Source organism: Drosophila willistoni, chromosome 3R, assembly GCF_018902025.1.
Source record: "Drosophila willistoni isolate 14030-0811.24 chromosome 3R, UCI_dwil_1.1, whole genome shotgun sequence".
In the NCBI taxonomy this organism is placed as follows: domain Eukaryota; kingdom Metazoa; phylum Arthropoda; class Insecta; order Diptera; family Drosophilidae; genus Drosophila; species Drosophila willistoni.
The window spans coordinates 29,847,094-29,868,880 of record NC_061086.1 but is presented as its reverse complement, the minus strand read 5'-3'; the positions used below and the strand labels follow the sequence as shown (position 1 = coordinate 29,868,880).

At 37.8% G+C, this 21,787-nt stretch overlaps 5 protein-coding genes across 5 annotated transcripts; 2 read left to right on the top strand and 3 right to left on the bottom strand.

The window, feature by feature from the left end:
* Window positions 1-1,063: 1,063 nt before the first annotated feature.
* On the top strand, window positions 1,064-3,085 carry LOC6649693 (nucleoporin Ndc1). Its single transcript, XM_002071977.4, has 2 exons — window positions 1,064-1,555; window positions 1,619-3,085. Exons 1-2 carry the CDS (start codon window positions 1,158-1,160, stop codon window positions 2,961-2,963), a joined length of 1,743 nt encoding a protein of 580 aa, XP_002072013.1. The 5' UTR covers window positions 1,064-1,157; the 3' UTR covers window positions 2,964-3,085.
* Window positions 3,086-4,115: 1,030 nt separating this feature from the next.
* Window positions 4,116-5,903, bottom strand: LOC6649692 (putative OPA3-like protein CG13603). Its single transcript, XM_002071976.4, has 5 exons — window positions 5,589-5,903; window positions 5,102-5,528; window positions 4,857-5,025; window positions 4,651-4,793; window positions 4,116-4,584 (listed from the first exon to the last, which is right to left on the bottom strand). The coding sequence occupies exons 2-5, from the start codon at window positions 5,241-5,243 to the stop codon at window positions 4,277-4,279; spliced, it is 762 nt and encodes a 253-aa protein (XP_002072012.3). The 5' UTR covers window positions 5,244-5,528; window positions 5,589-5,903; the 3' UTR covers window positions 4,116-4,276.
* A 49-nt stretch (window positions 5,904-5,952) lies between these two features.
* Window positions 5,953-6,677, bottom strand: LOC111519372 (putative OPA3-like protein CG13603). Its single transcript, XM_023179804.2, has 3 exons — window positions 6,464-6,677; window positions 6,234-6,402; window positions 5,953-6,170 (listed from the first exon to the last, which is right to left on the bottom strand). Exons 1-3 carry the CDS (start codon window positions 6,603-6,605, stop codon window positions 5,999-6,001), a joined length of 483 nt encoding a protein of 160 aa, XP_023035572.1. The 5' UTR covers window positions 6,606-6,677; the 3' UTR covers window positions 5,953-5,998.
* A 127-nt stretch (window positions 6,678-6,804) lies between these two features.
* LOC6649689 (vacuolar protein sorting-associated protein 16 homolog) lies at window positions 6,805-10,056 on the top strand. Its single transcript, XM_002071973.3, has 9 exons — window positions 6,805-6,960; window positions 7,033-7,222; window positions 7,282-7,552; window positions 7,609-8,297; window positions 8,355-8,482; window positions 8,545-8,693; window positions 8,755-9,038; window positions 9,101-9,690; window positions 9,765-10,056. Exons 1-9 carry the CDS (start codon window positions 6,905-6,907, stop codon window positions 9,904-9,906), a joined length of 2,499 nt encoding a protein of 832 aa, XP_002072009.1. The 5' UTR covers window positions 6,805-6,904; the 3' UTR covers window positions 9,907-10,056.
* A 2,134-nt stretch (window positions 10,057-12,190) lies between these two features.
* LOC6649385 (homeobox protein 5) lies at window positions 12,191-21,657 on the bottom strand. Its single transcript, XM_015177067.3, has 7 exons — window positions 21,550-21,657; window positions 20,914-21,447; window positions 16,420-16,710; window positions 16,238-16,346; window positions 16,009-16,146; window positions 15,298-15,758; window positions 12,191-13,199 (listed from the first exon to the last, which is right to left on the bottom strand). Exons 2-7 carry the CDS (start codon window positions 21,011-21,013, stop codon window positions 12,754-12,756), a joined length of 1,545 nt encoding a protein of 514 aa, XP_015032553.1. The 5' UTR covers window positions 21,014-21,447; window positions 21,550-21,657; the 3' UTR covers window positions 12,191-12,753.
* Between the last annotated feature and the right edge of the window lie 130 nt (window positions 21,658-21,787).

Genomic DNA, 21,787 nt, shown 5'->3' with positions numbered 1-21,787 from the left:
TGACAGTGTTACCATACTGACTAAATCGCTAGTGCTGGAAAACATTAAACTAAGTAGCCGGCGGAATTTTAAAATAGAGTGCACTTGAATATTGCTTAAATAACTCTCTCAGTTTGTATTTTCTAAGCAGGAAGCTTGTTAAATGTGTTAAATATTTTGTGCTTGCGATTTATTTCTAATATTTGTATCTCGTTTTGTTTTTATATTTTGCTCCAGTTTATCCAAAGTTTAAACGTTTCGCGCCTATTTTTAGTTAGTTTAAAGCAGCTTTTGCAGTCCAGCTATCGATACTATTGATTAGAGCTGGAAAAACATCGATGTTTGGGACCATCGATGTTTTCGATGTTTTCAACGTCAAACATCGATGAAACATCGATGTTTCGATGTTTGCGCGGTATTTTTAAAATCATTCATTTATTTCGCGTATCTCAATGGAATAAAAAGATATAGCAACAATAGTTAAAGCGATACTAAATAAAAACGAAGTGACTTATTAAGATTTGGGGTTATATTTTAATTATAAGCTAAAATTTAGTAAATAACAATTCATTCATTTGGTAACTTTTTTTATAACTAACTAAAATTAAAAGAAATACGTTCTTTTAAAGATTTACTTTTGTTTTAAATTATTACCATTCAAAAAAAAAAAAAAAAAACAAGGGTAAGGGATCATTTTTGAGATTTTTGTTTAAAAACAAAAGTTTCTTTACGACACAAGATTTCAAAGAGCAACGTCTATCCGATATTATTTGGTCTGCCGTGCTAGATAGTTGTTCCGACTCGCAGGACGATGCAGGCACACATAGAAATTTGTTGGCCATTTTTTTAAAACTTTTGTAAATAAGATAATATTAACTGTAAAGAAGTAAAATCTACTTTCCAAATTAAATTGCAAAATACAAAACAGAAAACTCTTATTTATATGCTTTTCCCTCGAAGAATTGAAAAAGAAAGAAAACATCGATAGTGCTGGCCAAACATCGATGTTTTATAAAAATACAAAACCATCGATGCATCGATAGTACCATCGATGTTTTTTCCAGCTCTACTATTGATACCACCTCTAATCACAACAAAAAAAAGCGCGCACAAATGTGCGAATGTTTTGCCGAAATATATTTAAAAAGAATTGAAACAAATATAATAAAAATTTACCCATGTCGTCAACCAGTGCCAGTGATGCGTGCAAACTGCTGCTGCTTGGCAGATGTGTGCGTGCCGTCGTGTTCAGCGTAATGATTCAATTTCTGCTCCTGACCATTTTTCTGCTGTTCGTTAATTTTCAATTGTTTCATCCGTTGAACTGGTTGGCAAACACATTTGGTTTGGTATGCAGCTTCTACACCTGGTTTGCCAGTATTCCGCTGATCATAGCCATTGTGGTGTATGGAGTGATCCTCTGCCAGGAGCACTTGGTCGAAAGACGCTACCATCCTAGTCGCTATCGTTGGCTGCAACATCACGGACTGCGTAAGCTCGTGTTTCTGGTTGCTCATCTAATGGTGGGCTATCTAACTGTCTGGCTGTATACCGGCTATCTACACACGGATTACAGGTGAGAACGATCTAATTTGTTGTCTAACATCAAGCCTAACTCAATTTTCTCAATGCTTTCCAGGCATCTGAAATACAAATGCTATGGCTCGGACTGCCTTAGTGGATACCACATCTTTCTGCTCGGCATGGGCACCACAGCTGGCTGCTATTACTTTGTGTCAGTTTATTTAAACCGTGAGGTCAGGATCGAGTTTCCGGTTGTGAGTCAATCACGTAGCCATAAGATGCGTGAACTACTGTATGGAACACTGCTGAACTCACTTACCAGGTCTCTAGTTCCTACTTTGGGCTTTACGCTTGTCTTTTGGTTGTGTGGTTCTTTGGTGGGCCATAAGCTCAGCCAATTACTTGGAGTGGACACGGATGAACGGTTGGAAGGATTTTTTGGTGTGGTGACCAGCATTCGCCTGCTCTTCTATGCCTGGCTTCTCACTGCCCAGATTCTAAGCAATATGCATCTTATGCGACGTTTCTATGCCATTTTACTGTCCGAAGATCTGCCACTGACAGTGAGTAAAAATCGAACAGCTTTTGCCCAGGATCAAGAGGTGACCATGGTAGCTGGTCTGGGAGTATTTCATATATATGTGGTACAATGCCTGTCGGCACGTTTCCTCTTTAAGTTGGCTCACCGTAAGGATTCAGTGCATCGACAAGAGCTTTTCCAGCTAACCGAGCCAGGGAATCGACCAGCTAATTGGCGAGCCTTTTGCGATCAATCTCTAAGCATCATTGGAGGTTTTACTGATGAACTAATGGACTCCATGCAGCAGATAAGCATGCTTAAGGTGGCCCAAAATCCCTTTCCGGTCATTAACAATGACTCTGTGAGTGCCGCTTTATTGGCCGAAAAGGTGCTCCTTCGTCAATATAATCATTTGCATGGTATTCGTCCCATTGTGTCTCCAGGCCGCGAGCAACAATCTGATCAGCCTGTATTGGGTGGCATCCGGCATATGCCCAATTGGTGTGAACGAGTGTCCCTGCAACTGGGACAAGCTCTGAAACGTCTCCTGCACCGCATACCGGGCATTGTCTATCTGTTCAGCGAACCCGAGGGAGCCAAAGCCGCTTTTCTGCTGGCCAACTCATTGCACATTGTGTGGCTGAGCGAAGGCCTGGCACAGATCTGTGTGGCCTCAATCAAGGAGGATCGCTATGGTGTAGTGCAGAACGATTTGCCAGCCATCATTAAAGCACTGAGCACCCTTAAGGATAATTTGGATAAACTAGGCAATGTGGTGGGTAATCTCAGGGGGTCGCACACATCACACTTCAGTATGTTGCGTGGTTCTATCCGGCGCAGTCTCTACAACGTTGTCAACTGTTTCAATGAATATCTTGGCGATTTGGTAGACTCACCTGAAGAGCTACATATGCTGAGGTCATTCATCCATCAGGATTAGGAGCGATCTTAAGTTCATTTTATTTACTCATTCATTTATTTTTTGGTTCAACTGTTTGTTTTCTTCATCATCGTTTTAATTGTTGTCTTTGATAACAATAAATTTAATAAATACAACTAAAACCAGAGGGCCGGGGCTAACTTTGACCGCGTCAAAGTTTGTATACCCTTGCAAGTTTTTTGTGTAAAAGGTCTAATGTTTGCGAAAGAACGGCTTAGGAAATAACGAACATATTGATAAAAGTCACTGTTCACCACCGATTGTTCCTATGGGAGCTATATGATATAGTCGCCCGATCTTAATCAAATTTGGCACAGTCATTAATAGTTATGCTAAACTGAGAAATATAAATTTTTATGACAATTGCTTCAAAAGTAACGAAGTAATTGACAAAAGTCACTGTTTTCGAAAGATGGTTCCTATGGGAGCTATATGATATAGTCACCCGATCTTGATCAAATTTGGCATAGTCGTTTATATGTGTAATTAACTCACCAATATTAAATTTCACGACAATAGCTCAAAAAATAACGAAGTTATTAAGAAAAGTCACTGTTCGTGACTTTGGCGTTTGTATGGGAGCTATATGATATAGTGATCCGATCCGGCTGAATCCGAGATATACAACGCCTGCAGTATATACAAGCCTACATGCAAAATTTCAGCTCTGTAGCTCTTACGGTCTAGGAGGAGTTTGCGTTGATCCAGACGGACGGACGGACGGACGGACGGACGGACATGGCTATTTGAACTCGTCTCGTCGTGCTGATCAAGAATATATATACTTTATATGGTCGGAGATGCTTCCTTCTATGCGTTGCACACTTCTGACCAAAATTAATATACCCTTTTTGCAAGGGTATAAAAAATGTGCTTAATAAAGGGGCATCTCATACTAGTATCTATATAATCGTCAAGATCATAAGTGAATTATTGATATTGATTGGTGAAATTGCAGCCTGGGAGAAAACATGGACAGGCAAAATATTTGCTAGCTGGATCGGACTGCGAAAATGAAATGAAGGAGAAAAAAGCGCCAATCTTTAACCAAACATTGAAACCTTTTGCTGCATCAATCCATTTATTTCCCATTCCAACGGATCGCAAACGTCTTACCTGTCCATTCATTCTTGAAAAAAGAAAGATGATCCATTATGTGGCAGAAATACCCCTAGATATATAAGACTATAACTTTTTACTTATGTTTAGAAATGTAACAGGCAATTTGATCAAGGACACGTTTCAAATTATTGCTCCTCCATGGCCACAGCATACATGAGCAGGGCCAGATCCTGCTCAAGCTGCTCACTAGGTCATGCTTCTTTCTTAACTGGCAGTGCAGCAGCTGACTCGGCCACAGCCTCTGTCAGTGTGTGCTCCAGCTCTGTGGCCACTGCATCCAAGTGTTTCCGAGCCGCTTTGCCCTTTCGATCGCGTCCATCGACAAATATCTGTGTTTCTAGGAAGTTAAGTGCACGGAATGCCATGCCACCTGTGGGATCATAGAAACCCTCATAGGTTTTGGCAGTTCTGGCACTGGCACTTTGATCTGGAGTGTTGGGATCAAAAGGTACAAATTCTTGCAGCGGTTCCTTATGCCAGCGAAAGATGGATCGAGAATCTGAAATAAATGAACTTTATTTAGTCCGTCCTGGACAAATAATCTTATCTATAGAAAGATAAATACCCAATTCCGCTAGCACTCGTGTCATTTCCCGCATCTGTGTATCGTGAAGTTCTAAACGGAAGTTCAATTCCGTCAACTGATTTGTTAGTTGCTTTTTCTCCAATTCCATTGCCTCATTCTTCTTTGTTTCCTTGATTGATTGACTGAGCAGAAGTAAAATGTTTTAATTAGCGACGCGGAGATATAGTTTTTCATTCAATACTTACCGGGAATACTCAAATATCAGAAGACCGGCTCCAATAGTAAATATAATAAATTCACCGAGCAGATTGGCCCCAAGCTCAATGGCCATTGCCTCATTCAGAGGCGGGACATTTACGGGCCGTCCCAGGTTTAAAGCCCACATTTTTGTTTTCACCTCTACCCAATTGTAGACTGTTGAGAAAATCAGCTGATTAATATATGTACTAAGTTCATATTTGATCATTTCGATAATTGTCTCCCTACTTACACTGAGCCGGTGGCATGCATACATATTTCCTGAAGAAGGGACTTGACTTGGCATTAGCCTTGATCACATTGGCAATGGGTTTGCTGATTTGTTTGATGGCCAAAACGCCCAACTTGGCCGCCGGAAATACGCCGATAACCATTTTAAATTATTATAAAACTAATGCTTATTATAAAATGTTCTTTTTTTTAGCCAAATATTTAGTGTGACCGAAGAAATTAAATTGGAGATGGACTGAATACAATATGTCCTAGAGATGGAATTTCAAATATATACGTTTCTTCATCGCTGGACATTTGTTCGTTTCATGTTGAATAGTTCTTTTTCCAATTTGTCCAACTGCTTATCCAAACTGTCGAGTTGTTCGTCCAGCTTTCTCCTTTCTTGTGTATGCCTTTCATGCTTCTTTTTATCCTTTAGTGCTTGCCTGAGATATAGAGTAACAATAAACAATAATGAAATAAACTGTTAAAAATGTTTAACCTACCGTGAGACCTCATAATATATAAGATATATTCCTATTCCTATGACTGCAATCTCACCTAGAAGATTGGCACCGATTTCTGTAGCCATGGCCGAAGTGAGCGGTGGTACGTATATGGGTTGTGGCAAGTTTAAGATAAACATTTTTGACCTTGTCTCCAAAACGTTGTAGAACTGACCAGGTGGAATGCAAATGTACCTCTTGAAATATGGATTGTGTTTAGCGATCGTCTTGATGGCATTACTAACGGGTTTGCTAATATGCTTAATGGTAAAAACTACTATTTTTGCCAATGGGAATCTACTGAAAGCCAGAAAACTAGACATATTTGAATTTGAAATAGAATGAATAATAAAGCTATGGGCAATTTGAATATGTAACTTTCTATCAATTTTGAATGTTTATTTAAGTATTTAATAACATTCTTGTTCGGTAGATTCATGGCTTTCAATAAATTGGGCCTTTAGATCTTTGACTTCTTTGGCCTGATGTTCAATACGTTTACATAAATCCGTAATCCTTTGTTCAAGTAACAATCTATCGGCCTTATGCTTCTCATGTTTACGTGTATCATTGCGGGATTGCCTATAAAAAAATTGGAATTTGTATATAAAAACTAAGTATACGGCTTTCCCTCATACAGTCTACCTTGAAAACTCTCCCAATATCAATGATACACCAATTATAAATATGAGAAGTTCGGATAAAATATCGCTACCCATTCTTATTGCCATATCTTGTGATAAAGGCGGAATACGTTTCGGTTGACCCAAATTCAGGAGCCATAGTTTTGAACGTACTTCAATTTGATTATAGACTAGAGAGAACGATTGTCAGTGATTTTCTATTTATACATAAAGATTCTCTAGTCTCCTTACGTTGAGCTGGTGGGGTAACTATATACGATTTAATGAAGGAATTTTGTTGAGCAGCCCTCTTGGTTAAAGCACTAATCGGTTTACTTATTTGCTTGACAGCCAATATGCCAAGTTTTGCTATCGGAAAGGCACCAATAACCATATTTAAACTAATTTACGAAATTTCTAAACTTACATACTGCACAAAAAAAAAAAATAATTAGGAAATACGTACATATAAATAAAACCTAGCATACTATTTACTACATTAATGACGTAACATGGTTGCACAGAGCAAGCTAACAGTTGGCCGCTCTTTGGCGCCACCTTCTGTCTTTGTATCGTGGCGCATATATATCGAGAAATTATCAGCTGTTGTTGACTGCAGTGCAGGGAAAATGCGAAAAGTTCTGAAATATTGTTTGCATTTTACAAATAGTTATTAATTTAGTCAACGCCAAAATGCCTATTATGTATAATACTGGCGAATGGTTCAAGGTGCGTCCGGACTACTACAGGTAAGAAAATAACAACAACAATTAGTTTGCTTCCTGTTATTGTTGTTGAAATTTATGTGAATCCGCCCATAGAAAAGTGGAACTGGATACACCGGACTGGCCATTGGATATTGATTTGGAATATATGCAAGTGGTGGCAGCCCCCTACGGAGGACCACTAGCAGCCATTAGAGATCCCTTGAAATTGGTACCGGTAAAAGGTTCTTCACGGCCGATGATTCGCATATTTGACACTACCGGTCGGGAGACAGGCCACATTCTGGTAAATCCGAGTCAGGGAAAAATTAACGAATTTTATAATTAAATGTATGCTGCCTGCAGTGGAATCATGGCAAACTTATTGCCATGGGATGGTCCGATACCGAGGAACTAATATGTGTCCAGGAAAATGCAAAGGTTTTTGTCTACGACATGTTTGGCACTGAAAAGGAATCATATACATTTGGAGACGAGGCCAGCGTGACCAAGATACTGGAAGCAAAGGTTTTTCAATCATCTGTGGGCACAGGAGTTGCCGTGTTGACGACTTCTGGACGAGTTTTCCTCAAGCACAATAGCAATAAAACGGAGCGCAAGCTGCCAGATATACCCAGTAAGTTATTAAGGATATAGTCAGATTATTTTTACAATTCATTTTCCATTTGGCAGATTCCCATGTCGACTGCACTTGCTGGGAGATTGTGACTGAGGGGCGTAACAGTTATTGCCTCTTGGGCCGGGAGCGTGAGATCATCAAGCTATTTCCAGGCGAAACAGTAGGCACCATTAAAGATAATCTCTTTGAGAAACCCCATGATCGCATTATCAAGATCTCTGTGTCGTATAATCATCAACACTTGGCATTGTACACCAACACAGGATTGCTATGGCTGGGCAGTGTGGATATGCGGCAAAAGTATTGCGAATTCGATACAGGGCGCAAGGATTTGCCATTGCAAATCGAATGGATTATGAACACTGACAACACCGAATCGGATGCAGTTGTAATCTCGTATCCATCGTTTTTGCTAATTGTTAATCGCAATGCCGATAGAAGTGACTTCCCCCATGATCCCTCCATGTTTCTAGTGGCCGAAATGGATGGCGTACGGATTATCACTCAAAGTTCCCATGAGATGATACAACGTTTGCCCAAATGCGTGGAGAATATCTTTGCCGTGAATAGCCAAGAGCCGGCGAGTTATCTTTTTGAGGCGCAAAAGAAATTTGAAGAGAAATCCTATAAATCGGATGAGTATTTGAGTATGTGCCGGGAAAAAATCGGTTTGGCAGTTAATCAATGCATTGAGGCGGCTTCCTACGAGTTTTGTACAGAAACTCAAAAGAGTTTACTCAGGGTAAGATCAATGAGAAAGCTAGATTAAAAACAATTATATATAATGCTGTACTTACAGACTGCTAACTTTGGCAAAGGTTTTATCCATGGCCACAATCCTGACGAATATATGCGTATTATGAGAATTCTACGAGTTCTTAATACATTGCGCCACGAGAAAATTGCCATGCCACTGACATTCAAGCAGTAAGTTAAAACTAACCAAAATATGGGTATCAGTTTAGTTAATAATTTAACTTTAACCACAGATTTAGCCATCTTAATCCAGAGGTAATACTCAGTCGTTTAGTATTCCGCAAGCACTATGGTGTTGCCATACAAGTGGCCAAGCATCTTAACTTGCCGGAGTCCTGGATTTTGGAGCATTGGGCCTATCACAAAGTAATGAATGATCACAGTAAGTTCATACTTAAATATTTAATGTAGACACTTTCTCATTCTATTTCCCACTATTCTAGACGATAATGAGGTGGCGCGTAAGATTACAGAAAAGTTCAAGAATCCATCTGTCGAGGGCATTTCGTTTTGCAATATTGCTGAGAAGGCTCATCAAAATGGTCGAGATGAGTTGGCCATCAAACTACTTGAGCTAGAGCCACGAGCATTTTTGCAGGTGCCATTGTTGCTTAAGATGCGTAAATTTGATCGAGCCGTGGCCAGTGCCACGCAATCCGGAGACACTGAGCTAATAACCACAGTTTTACTCGAGATCAAGATGAACATGATGCTTTCAAATTTACATGTAAGTTAATATTTATATTTTTAATGTTGATGGTTTTATTAGCTGCTTGCATTTACCATTAGATGACAATACGCGACCACAAGTTGGCTTTGAATATGTACAAGAAGATAATGCGGGAATCAAATCGTGCTGCACTTTATGGCATCTACAATGCCGAAGATGACCAGAAAGCAATTGCCGAATATCATTTTGAGAATGCAATTGAAAGCGAAGGCCTCGAATCGAATTTGTCGCTGATTGGTAATAGTTATACTCAAGGGCGTTGTCCCGTTGAAGCTGAACTGTGTGCAGAGACAAGTCGCATGCTGAAATTACAGAAGACATTGTCATCCAAGCATGGTGTAGACTTTAATGGTCTATCAATACATAATACCATTAGCAATCTTCTGAAATTGGGCGACCTAAAGGAGGCGGAGAAAGTAAAAAATGATTACAAGGTACCAGATCGTCGATTTTGGTGGCTTCGAATACTAACTATGGCCGAGTTTTCACATTGGGATCAATTGGAGAAGTTTGCCAAAAGCAAGAAAAGCCCCATTGGCTATGAGCCGTTTGTGGAGGTTTGCGTGAAGCACAAAAACAAGGTGGAGGCTCAGAAATACATACCACGCTGCCGAGAGACGCGCAAAGTGCATTGGTATATGCAGGCGGAGTAAGCTTTTGTCTTAAATCATATTTCTTGCGAATATTCAAACTTATAACTTGATTTTTTTTCTTCTTGTATAGATTATTTGAACAAGCTATTGATTGCGCATACGAACAAAGAGATCTGCATAGTCTACATGAGTTAAAGAAGAAGGATAGTATACTCAATGATCCCAATTTACTTGATAAACTTCTCAAGTATATAGCTCAGCAACATTCCTAGAACCTAATTCTGCATAAATGTTATAATTTCCAAACTTACTCAATTTATTCTACACATATTTTGAGTGTATATTATTTTACTATTTATGTCTATATATATATATTTGCATTATTATCTATTTGTCTACAAATAAATAAAACTAAAATTGTATTATAAACTTTTGCTACATATGAATGCTGAAAAAGGATTTATAAATTCTACAAGCAATAAGTGTGAAATCCATCTATAAACCAAAATATCTGTTTATAGACACTTTAAAGCCAAAGGAAACCAATTTGTTGGTTAAATAAAACAGCATATGTTTAGAGAGATGTGTTTTCAAGGACATTTTTATTATACATATGTATTTGTAGTTGTATGTATGTAATAGATCACATAAAGCAAAAAGAGAATATTTTACTACTTTGTTTATCTTTCCTTCTTTTGTTTTTCTGGTTGCTGATGTTTTAAATTAGGTTAAATGATGTTAAACCCGTTTATTATTCACTTGAAAGTATCGAATACTTTTTATCTGGCTACAAATGTTAGTCGATCAGATGATTTAAATATATATATATGTATATATATTCATGTATCAGTTATTTCTCTACATATTATGATGATTTCTTGTTTTTAGTAAATTACAATAGATTAAATATATATATATATATATAGTACATAGTAGTATATAGGTAAAGCCTAATCGTTTAGCATGGTATTTTTATAGTTGGTTTTTTTGTTTGTTGGTTTTTTTTTTTTGTGTTTTTTTCTGGTTGTTTTTCGTTAATTTTACATACATATATTAAATATATTTACGAACATAACAGCAGTCTTATATAAGATGACATACATTTAATTATACATAGAAATACACAATACATATTAAATTTATTGTTACCAATAGAGGGGTTTGTTTTTATTGTTGAGTTTTTTTTACCAAAGTGCCACCGAAGTAACCGAGCTCTATGAAATGAAGTCCATGCAGAAGGATTCGGGGATCTATTATCAATTTCATTCTGTTACTCTTTAATATAAAAGTTGTTAAGCTATGGCGGGCTTTTTGTTTTAGTTTTTATTACTACTACATACAAATGTATAAGTCGCCCCAAGCGTAAGATATTTTAACCATATTGTACATAATATTTATCGTATGTCATATATTTAGTTATCTTCATGGTTATCTATAATGGGTATTATCATCATCATCATATGTGGGCAACGTAACGCTGTGCGTCCATCAAAATGCGCTCTGAAGTTCGTTTAATTTGGCGACTGGCGGTTGGTTTGTTTTTTTTCCATTTTGTTTAGGCTTACTAAATTTAATAAGTAGTGTATGTATATATGCAGTAGGTTTGTATATTACTATTAATATTATTATATTTTATACTTTATATTACTTCTTGTATATATATATATTTAAAAATTTCAATTAATTTGTTCTGATTCTGATGATGCATAAGGAACCCAATTACTTATTACTTTTGTTGTTAGAAAGTTGAATTTTGGATGTTGAAATACTTTCAATGAAAACATTAATAACTATATTTTTTCGTTTCTTCATTTGTGGTTGATGAATTTTTTGTTTTTTTTTTGTTTCTTTTTTTTACATTTAAGGACGATTAAACTTTGCATTATATAATTACAATACATCATTATTACACACACATATACAGATAAATTAAACATAATTTATAATTACATAATACTATAACTACCATAGTTATTTTTTTTCTTGTTTTGTTGTTGTTGTTTTTGCGGGGGTATGGAGGAGAGGGGACTTTTAATCGATCGGAAACAATTGCAGATTCCCCCAGCTTCCATTTCCATTTTGTGTGTGGAATTCCATAAACGTTTTTAGCTAGCTAGTTTTTCATTTCTTTTGTTTTTTTTTTCTCAGTTTTTATTTTTTGTTGGTCTTTGTTTCTTCTTTTATATTCGAATATTTTTTTCCCAATATTATAAATATATATATATATATGTATATTTATTTCTTTTTTTTTTTTTGCCGAAGTTCGCAGGGGAAACATCGTAGCTATTGAAAATTTTACTAAATCTTATTATCAAGAAAGTGTTACCAATTAACTGTGTTTTGCCAATATTAAATTTTCTTTGTTTTCTTCTTCTTCTGGGTAGTTGATTAACAATAACGAACGATAACCTCTGATTTTTACAATAAATATTATTGGATAGTAGAGGTGAGAATTGGATGGATATAGGTAGTTTTAGTGTTAGCAGCTAATCAATTACCCAATTGAGTGTTTTTCTTTTCTTTTTTGTATATCATCAAAATCAAAAAATCGAAACATTTAATTTAACTACAGTAATGACTAGTTGAAGAAGCATCTCTTCAAATATATTTACTAAATTTTGTATGTTAATTTGTTTGTTTTTTCTTTTTTCTTCTTTTTTTTTTTTGTTTTACATTTTTTTCTTTTTTTGTTGTTGTTGTTTTGTACGAATTATCCTACGAATTATTCAGTTAGAGAAGCTATTTCATAGGTGGTTTATGGTTTATGTTATTGATTTCTTTTTTGTCTCTGCTTAAGATTTCTTGAGATTAATTCTTTAATATATTGTAGTTTGCAAATTAAATTGCATGGAATTTATATGTATGCATATATATATATATATATATTTGATGATATTTTGCAACGTGGAAGCCAGAGTTGAAAACTCATTCAAACGGTTTAGACATCCTAGCCATAGTAGTGTCATCCGCTACTGCTCCTCTGTCCTCTTTCCATCTGCCTTATTGACGAATCCTCTTGCTTCTGCCTTTCCGTTTTTGTTAATATATTATATTAATAGTTCATCACAGCCAACTCGCTCTAGCTTTTGCTCTCTGTCTCGTCTCTTCTCCTCCCTCACTCAATTGATAGTTTTCTTGTAGAGATTTTGGTGTATGTGCTCGTTCTGCAGAGCGCACATTTGACCCACAGCAGCAACAGTTCGCAGACCACCGCCACCAGCTCCAACGCCAACACCGCCGCCGCCGCCACCAGCTGAACCCACCATCTCAATGTTATCGCTGCACGGGCCAGAGCCGGCTGCTGATGCCGCCGTTTTAGAGGAGACGGCACGCAAATTCGAAAAGAATTTCTCTTTGATGGCCAAAGCGGAATACTTGTGCTCAATGAAGGTGGGTGAGATTTGCATGGGTGACGACTTGGTGGTGGTGGAGCTGTTTGTAGTATGGGCGAGTCTTTTGCCTACAACTATTTGCTGCTGTTTGATGCTGTTGCTGTCGCTGCTGTTGTTGCTATTGTTGTTGTGGTTGCTGTTGTTGTTGGTGTATAAGCAGGAGTAAGAGGTTTCTGCAATAAGTAGAAAGAAAAGGAAACAAGAAGTAACGAAAAAAAACATAAAATAAAAATTTAAAACAAAAAAAAAGAAGAGAAATAGAAAAACTAAATCCATAATATAAAAGTAGAAACCAATTTCATTAAGAAAATGAAAGCAGGGACTCATCATAAAAGATCGGATACAGAATAAAATCTTAAATAAAATATTTAAAACTATTGTTTAGATTAATTAAATCAAATTCTTAAAACTCTGTTATAGCTCCTGATGAATTTCGTTTCTAGCATTCGCGTTTTTCAAAACAAACTGCAGCAAAGTCTTACAAAATATAAATTTCAAAATAAATATAAAGATTACAAAATATTGATTATCTTTCGTGTGGTTTTTACATTTAAAATTGCATATATTTAATAAGGGTTCTCGTATTATGTCGGTCCCAGATATACAAAAAGTTTGAAAAAATAAAATAAAATATATAAACAAAACATTGCACTAAAGTTTCAGTTTGGAAATGTATAAATATATATATATAGACATATACGTATATCTGTGTGTTAATGAGCGGTTGCCGATGACTTAATTTAATGATACAATAAAGTTTTTTTTTTTTTATATAAAATTAAATTCATTTTTCTAAAGCTTAAAATATTAATAATACTTGATTCTTGTTGTTGAATTGATTTTAAACATTTAAATCATTCATTTTGTTTTCATTTTGTTTTTATGAGAATTTTTTCTTTTTAATGCTCTAAATTAAATTAAGGAGGAGATCAGCCGTTGTATATAGTTTAATGCAAGAATGATGATAATCATTAAAGGTTTTAGATATATGTTTGTATATATATATGTATGTGTGTGTGTAGAGATAAATTATACAAAATTATCATATTGCACAATACTTTAATGGGAATCGTGCGAGTGTATGTGTTAAATGAAAATCATTAAGCGCAATAGCAGTCTATGAAATGTTTCTAATAATTTGTGTGTTTTGGTGAGTTTGACTTTAAAATGAGTACATTTTACATATGAAGGAGGGAGCGGGGAGGGGAGAAAGTCGTCTGTCAGAAATATAGTGAGAAAGTGCTCTGATTCATCGTATACTATTATAGATATAATTAATCATTGTTAGATTAGCAGGCGTATTTAGGATGGGTTAGGTGGTCGTAGTCGTCGTCGTCGTTGATCCAAGATCTAGCGTTAATTTACGATGCATTAGTAGCTGCTTTAGTATAGGCTACGTAGCATCGTTAATAACAGTAGCTCCAATAATTTCCATATTTGAGGATATTAAAGTCCCTGCTGTTGTCTCCTCTTTGGACTCATTGGCAACGACGGCGGCAGTAACCACATTTTGAGGCTCATCTGTGTCCATGGGTTCCAGTACAGTTATTTTCTTGACTTGTTGTTGTTGCTGTGGCGTGGGCGAGCTACTTTTGCTGCTTGTTGGGCTAATTGGCAAGACATGTTGATGTTGTTGTTGTTGTTGTTGTGGTTGTTGTTGATGCTGGTGCTGCTGTTGTTGTTGTTGTTGCTGCACCTGTTGCTGCATGGCTATTGGCATCTGTATAACCTGCGTTCCTGTACTATTTCCATCCTGTTGTAGCAACAAAATGTTTGTTTTCTGCTTATGTATTGTATGCTGCTGCTGTTGTTGTTGTTGACCATTATTAATACTATTGTTGTTGTTGCTACTGCTGGTGGTAGTTGTAAAGGTCAGCGTTTGTGTATTTTTGGTGGGTGAAGTCGCTGGCGTCAATATGCCCAGATTAACCAAATTGGGCAATGGCATTTTATTGACATTATTATTATTATTATTGTTGTTGTTATTGTTATTAACCATTGTCTGACTATTTGTTGCTACTGCCGTTTTAACCGAATTTTCAATGATTTTGTGCTGCTGAACAATATCCACCACATGCGGTGGAGCAGCGACAACGCCATTTGCCACATTGGTGGCCAATTTGAGGATCTTATTGGCCGTTGCATTGGCAGCCATTAAATTGCTAACAGACTTTGGATTATTGTTGCAATTGTTGTTGCTAGTGGTTTTAATTGATACTAAACCGAGTGTGCTGCGCATTAAATTGTTGTTGTTGCTGTTGTTGTTGTTACCTGTTGCTAAGCTGCCATTTTGATGTTGCTGCTGCTGCTGCTGTTGCTGCTGCTGCTGCGGTTGGACATTTGGCAGATTTGTCACCGTCAGCTGCTGAAGCAAATTGTTGTTGTGATTACTCGATAAACTGCTGCTACCGCCGCCACCATGACAACTACTAGCACTGCTCGACATATTGCTAATGCTCGACGGGCTCAGCGATCCCAATGATTGTTGCGATGGGGATGCACTACGTTGGATATGAGTCGGCGTGGGTGTAGCAGCAAGCGGAGGAATAGGATTGGGTGTTGATGCCGTACTGCTGCTAGTGTTAATCACACCAGCGGCTGCCGCATTGGCCACTTGCTGAGTAGTCAGCACAGTCTCCGGCTGACTATTGTGAGTCAACAGGGCATGATTCTTCAGACCCTGAGCCGTCTTGTAGCTCTTGCCGCAATGACATTTATAGCCCTTGCGCACCCTGTATAAAAATAATACAAAACAAATTAGTTTACCACATTTGATATGGATTCAATTCTAAATAAATGTATAAAAACTGCCTGAACAAAATGCTGATATTTAAAAAGATTTCCTAAGAACGTTAATCACCAGCATTTTAACCACAATAAATTCTCATGTTATTCCCAACATTCGACTACTCAACAAATATTAATATATACTTTTGCCTGTTCCTTACTACATCTACATTACTTTAGAGCAAACTATCTCACCTGCCATCCTTTTTGTGGCCATTCTTGGAATGGTATTTTATGCCATTCACATTCTTGTAACGCTTCTTGCAGCCAGGCACAGGGCAAGCAAATGGTTTCTCATTGCCTGGCGTGCCATTGCTGCCACCACCGGAATGCCTATTTGTTTTCGAAGAGAGAGAGAAGAGAGAGTGAGAGGAGGAAATATAAAACTACTGTATCGCATGCGGGTCAAATGTCTTGCACTAACCTGCTGCCATAACGCATTATAAACTCTGAGCTAAATTCCTCAGTGGTCCATGAATCATCGCTGTCCTCCGATTCGGTGACCACCATTTCATCCTCATCCATTTCGCTACCTAGACAATGGAGAGACAAAGAGAGAGAAACATGTTAATCCAATTTCATTTTGGCTTGTTACTTGGTATTTACCTGTGGGAGTATTGCTGCGATTTGATGAGGACATGCTGTAGCTGTGATGTTTAATGGCCAGCTTGCGTTTGAGTTCCACATGGCCATTACCATGACCACCACCGCCGCCGCCGCCGGCTCCATTGCCACCTGTGTTTGTGTTATTGTTGGCAGTTGCCGCCGACGCTGCATTAGACAGAAAAGTGGCAGCCTCTTTTCGTGTGTCTTCCGAAACGAAACGCAGGACATAGCTTAAGGGTAAACAAGCAGGCTGGGCCTGCTCCTTCTGTTCAACCACCTTAGGATCATAGTCTGAAACGATCAATGAGAAATATGTTAATATTTACCCTGATATTTGTCAGCTAAAGCGTTCTCGTATAACTAGAAAAGTGAGCGGTTTCTTTTTACTTAATAAATTACAACAACATTTGCATTGAAACAAGTTGAAATGACGTCAATGCACAAAATCATTTATTATGAAAAGGTTAAGATTATAATAAATAGGTTATAATAAAGTTAACTGAGACTAACCGAAGTGTATATACACTTTTGTCGCCTTTAAGCACTTTAATCGCTTATTTCTCAAAAAATTTGAGTGTTTTTTGTGTTACAAAGGCTTAGAGAGACCCCCGGTGAAACATGGGCGTAGAGATCAGACTGCGATTGGATGGGTTATATGCTTATCTTATCGCTACAACCAAAACATAAGCTCATCGTTTTGTTTAATCAACAAATGAATGCATAATAACTGCGCACAGGTGACTTATCTGAGCTACATGTGAGCAACATAACCTCCCAAAAGCCCCAATTTGTACAGCGCACTGAAAAGTCGTGTGTATGCGTGTGTGTGTGTGTGAGTGTGAGAGTGTGTATTTGTGTGCCTGCATATGTTAGAGCCCACTTTTTATTTATCAATTAAATGATTTAAGTGCGTAACTGTGTCACACATTGCTTGACTCATTCTCCCCTCGGAAACAGTGATTGATCAATATGGGATTGAATAAAGACAAATATTATACGATCTAGACATTATGGCAACCTCTACCCTTGTACAAAATGAAATAAAGGGAAAGATAAAGGGTTCAATAACGAGCTGCAAGCAAACACACACACACACACACAGTCACACACTTATTTTCATTAACGCTAAAATTGGCGTGCAAATATAAAACATATGCCATTAATTAAGTTGTGTGTATAATACATATTGAATATATATAGAGAAACATATATATTATATGTATATATGGCTATGCTTTTGTCCCTATCGTCCTCTTATCAGATGGCGATTAAAAACATTTGCCGGAATGCTAACGATGATTATGATTATGACGATGATGTTGATGTCTACGTGCTCGACCCGCCATTTCATCCTCATGACGCATATGGCCACAATCCCCCCTCCAATGCATATATATGCAGGATTTTTAAATACTTAAATCATATTATAATTCAATATTCCATTGCATATCGCAAATTGTTCATGGGGAAAGGTCACCTCACAATAAATACAGTATTGATCGTGCACATAATTTCACGTACTTGTCATAAAGTTAGTTTAGTTTTAAATTATTGCGTTTCATCCCTATTTTCGGTGAGTTGCGTATACCCTGTAGCCTTAGCACTTAAAAGGGGTATATAGGCAGATCTTGACAGTTCACCATTATAATGCAGCTTAACATTATATGCTGATATGACATTAAATTACATTGAAGTTACCAAAAGTCGAAAATTTATAAAAATATTTATTGGTGTCAGTTTCTTTTTTTGCTTTCGCTAGTTATGATAACCTTAAGCAGTCAAGTCTGTCACCTTCTTGGTTAGGTGAGACGACTTTGGGGGGGTCCATCCACGTGTATATCTGTGTGCTGTACGCAGCAACGCATTTTGTTTTGAGATCTAGTAATTGTATGTGAACATATAGGTATATATGTACATATGTGCTGTATATGTATACAAAATGTATAGATATCATTTGAAAAACAAAATAAACCCAGATGCCGCGATGTTTTTGTTGTTGTCGCTGCCGTCGTCGTCGTCTGCCTTTGCCATGTGAGTGAGTCATGCACTTGTTGCAAAAAATTTTTTAACAGATAATAATTACACACACGTATACAAATATGCATATATATTTATACATACATATGTATATGCACACATATCTAGTATATTTATCAATTTGTTTGTACAAGTTGTTCTGTTTTGTTTTGGTTTATTTTTTTGGGGGGGCAAAACTTTTTCCAATTCATTTGAAACGAGAATTTGCCTGAAACTTGATAAACATTAAAAAATATATATAAAAAATGACCGACAAGTCAATGACTTGAGTCTTGCATTGCACTTTCTGAGCAAAGGCCTGTTGATTTGGCATTTGGCATTGAATTATTGAAAGTCAGAATTTTGAGAAGTTATTGTAAGAGTTTTAAATTTCAACCATGGGCGCGCACAAGCCTCCGAGTTATCGATAACAACAGGATAGATGATATGGAGGGATAAGGCGGGAGCTTTATGTAGTCATAAGCTAACTAGAGCACAACAGGTGCCTGGCAACTGTGCAGAAAGGACAAATGTTGAAGGTCTTATCCCCGTCGCCCCCTAACCATCTGAAATCGAGATTGTTGTTGCTCGCCCGGGGTAAGTAAACGAACAGCAGTAGCAGCGCCAACGCCCCTTACACATAAACAGAGGGCTGCCTTAAAAGTTTCAGACAAAAGCAACATTACAAGAAATAACTGGCTGTAACAAATGTTCAGAGGCTGAAACCCAAGATGAATGAGAATTTCTAGATGTTTTGTGAATATATCTTTAAAGGGTTGTCAATAAAATATTCAACGAGCTTCTCCAGCAGCCCTCGCACAATTGTACATGTACTTTGATAAGACGTAACAAGACCAGTAGTAGCAGCAACCAGGCCACCTACACATCTAATGTCCTTCGAGATAATGAAATGATAGGCATTTATAATCCGTAAGTTTGCTGACATGGATATACGTATATGTATATGTACATATCCAGTTGCCATGTGGGCGTATATGTAAGTGTATGTATATCGTAACTTTATGTAATGTTTGTGACCCGGGCAAATGTGTGCGTGTTTGTATGTGTGTGTCTGTTGACCGTTATCAAACAGCTGCCATCGTAACTGTAACAGTCAGCTGAGCCTGGGGGTAGCCACCCCTATATATATGTAAAGCGGTTGCACCACCATCACCAATCACCACCACCAGTAACCCACCCCATCTTAACGCACTCAATCCAAACAAACACACACACACACGCACGCACACACCCCCAAAAACCCCCGACCGACACAATTCAAGCGTAGTGGCAACACTGAGCTTAATTTTATTGATTTATACTGCTGCTGCCTCCGTCTTTGCCGCCTCCTTCATGAGAGCTTCCCATTACCTGGGCAAAAGTAACAGCGCTAAAATTAGAAACTATGTGTTTTTGAGTACACATGTAAGCATATACACCGGGCGGGTGGAGTTTTTTTTGGGTGGAGCCTGCACTGACAGCCGGCATGGCATGATTAATGGGAGGGAAATTGGGACCTCAAGTCACGTGTATCTGACTGACAGGAATTGATTGCCAACAATTGTGGATTATTGCGGGTGGAGTGGGCTGGGGATATAATAAATCAATCAAAGCTAATATTTAAATGACTTCCGATTCCGATCTTAGTGCTTTAAGCAAAATTAGAACATTCATCTTTAATATTTTCTATGGGTCTTTGATGCACCTGCAACTGCAACACCTGCCGACCAATTCGCGCTAAAATTCAACAGAAAAAACCCAAAAACCCACGCCAAGCCAAGCCAAGAACAGGTAACACACACGGTCACAGCAATAAAAAAAACAAAAAAGGGCGCACAATTTAGCCGGTGATGATGCTGCTGCTTTGCGGCTGCCGTGTTGGCCGTCTTCACCTATACAACTACACACTCACACACAAACACACACACACGTACATAAATGAGTTTGCTTGTTGTTCTTGTTATTGTTGAATGGATCACCGGCTTTTTGCTTGGCTTTGTTTTGTTGCAAATACAACTCATTCGCTCGCTCGTTCTCGCTCCCACCAATAACAGTTCAAGGAGATCATGGTCAAAAAGAGAGCGGAGAGTCAGTTAATGGTCCAAGCGCCTGGGCGTGCACAGGTAAAACTACATTAAAATAATGTGAATGTGGCATGCATTTTGATATGGGTAAATAGGTAGGTCTGGGTCATCTATATGTGTATTGATTTTCATGTCAATTCTAATTAAATTTTGTTTGCTTTTGCGGCAAAATTTAATTCACCACACTTGCACACACACACACACAAGCACACGCGTTCTCACAAACACACGCACACATGTATTTAGTAAATATTAAAATAAACAAAACACCGTTTATACGCCGCCCCAACGACGCTTCGGTTAGCGTCGCGTCGCATCACGCGACATGATACGGATATTCCACTGTTTCGGTTATGAATTTGCAGTAAATTGCTTGGCTGCTGGGATTGCTCACCTATGTGGGTGTCCTCGATGTGTGATATTAGATCGCTTAAACTTGGAAATGTGATGCCGCAGCCATTATATTTGCAGACGTTGATCAGGAACACGGCCATATCACTCGAGTCGTACACTGTGACTGCCCCTATATGTGCTTGTAGTTGTTATGTAAAATTGTTCGAATGAATACTGTTGTGTGTGTGTAGCGATATATGTATTGCGATGACTATCGAGTGTTTGTGTATGTTATCGATAGTCAGCAGCGTAACATATTTGTTGTAGTTTTTGAAGATGCTGGGCGGTTTTTGTTGAACTCTGAACTTCGTTGTAATTTACTTATTCCCAGATGAATACTAAATTAACATCTGGTTTCTTATAAATGCAGCGAAATTCGCATATGATATATATTAACCGCGTGGCTTCCAGTCACTGTCACAGGTCGTGCTTCTTATGTAGCTGGGCTGCTGCTGCGTGGTGTGGTGAATTTCTCGCTCTCTTTCTGTCTCGCTTGGCGTGCCACACACACACACACACTCAGGCACAAACGCTGCTGTTATGCAATTCAGGGAAAAGGGTGAGGGGAAATTCGAGAATTATTTTCGGGATTCACATGGCCAAGATACAGACTACAATTGAAAACTAGATTACTTACAGCATTCTGTAACGATTGCGTTTGGCTCAATTTGGCAAATAAATTCAAAACATATTTGAAACGACGTGACGTAGACACCCAACGACACGATGTGGTGAATAAGTGGCCAGAAATGGGCTGCCGACTCACGAGTTCTCAAAGCAACCCTGTTTGCTATCGATACACTGTATATATCGAGTAAGTTTTTGACATTTGCGGCTGACAATCATTGATATACTAATTGATTTGTTAAAACGTT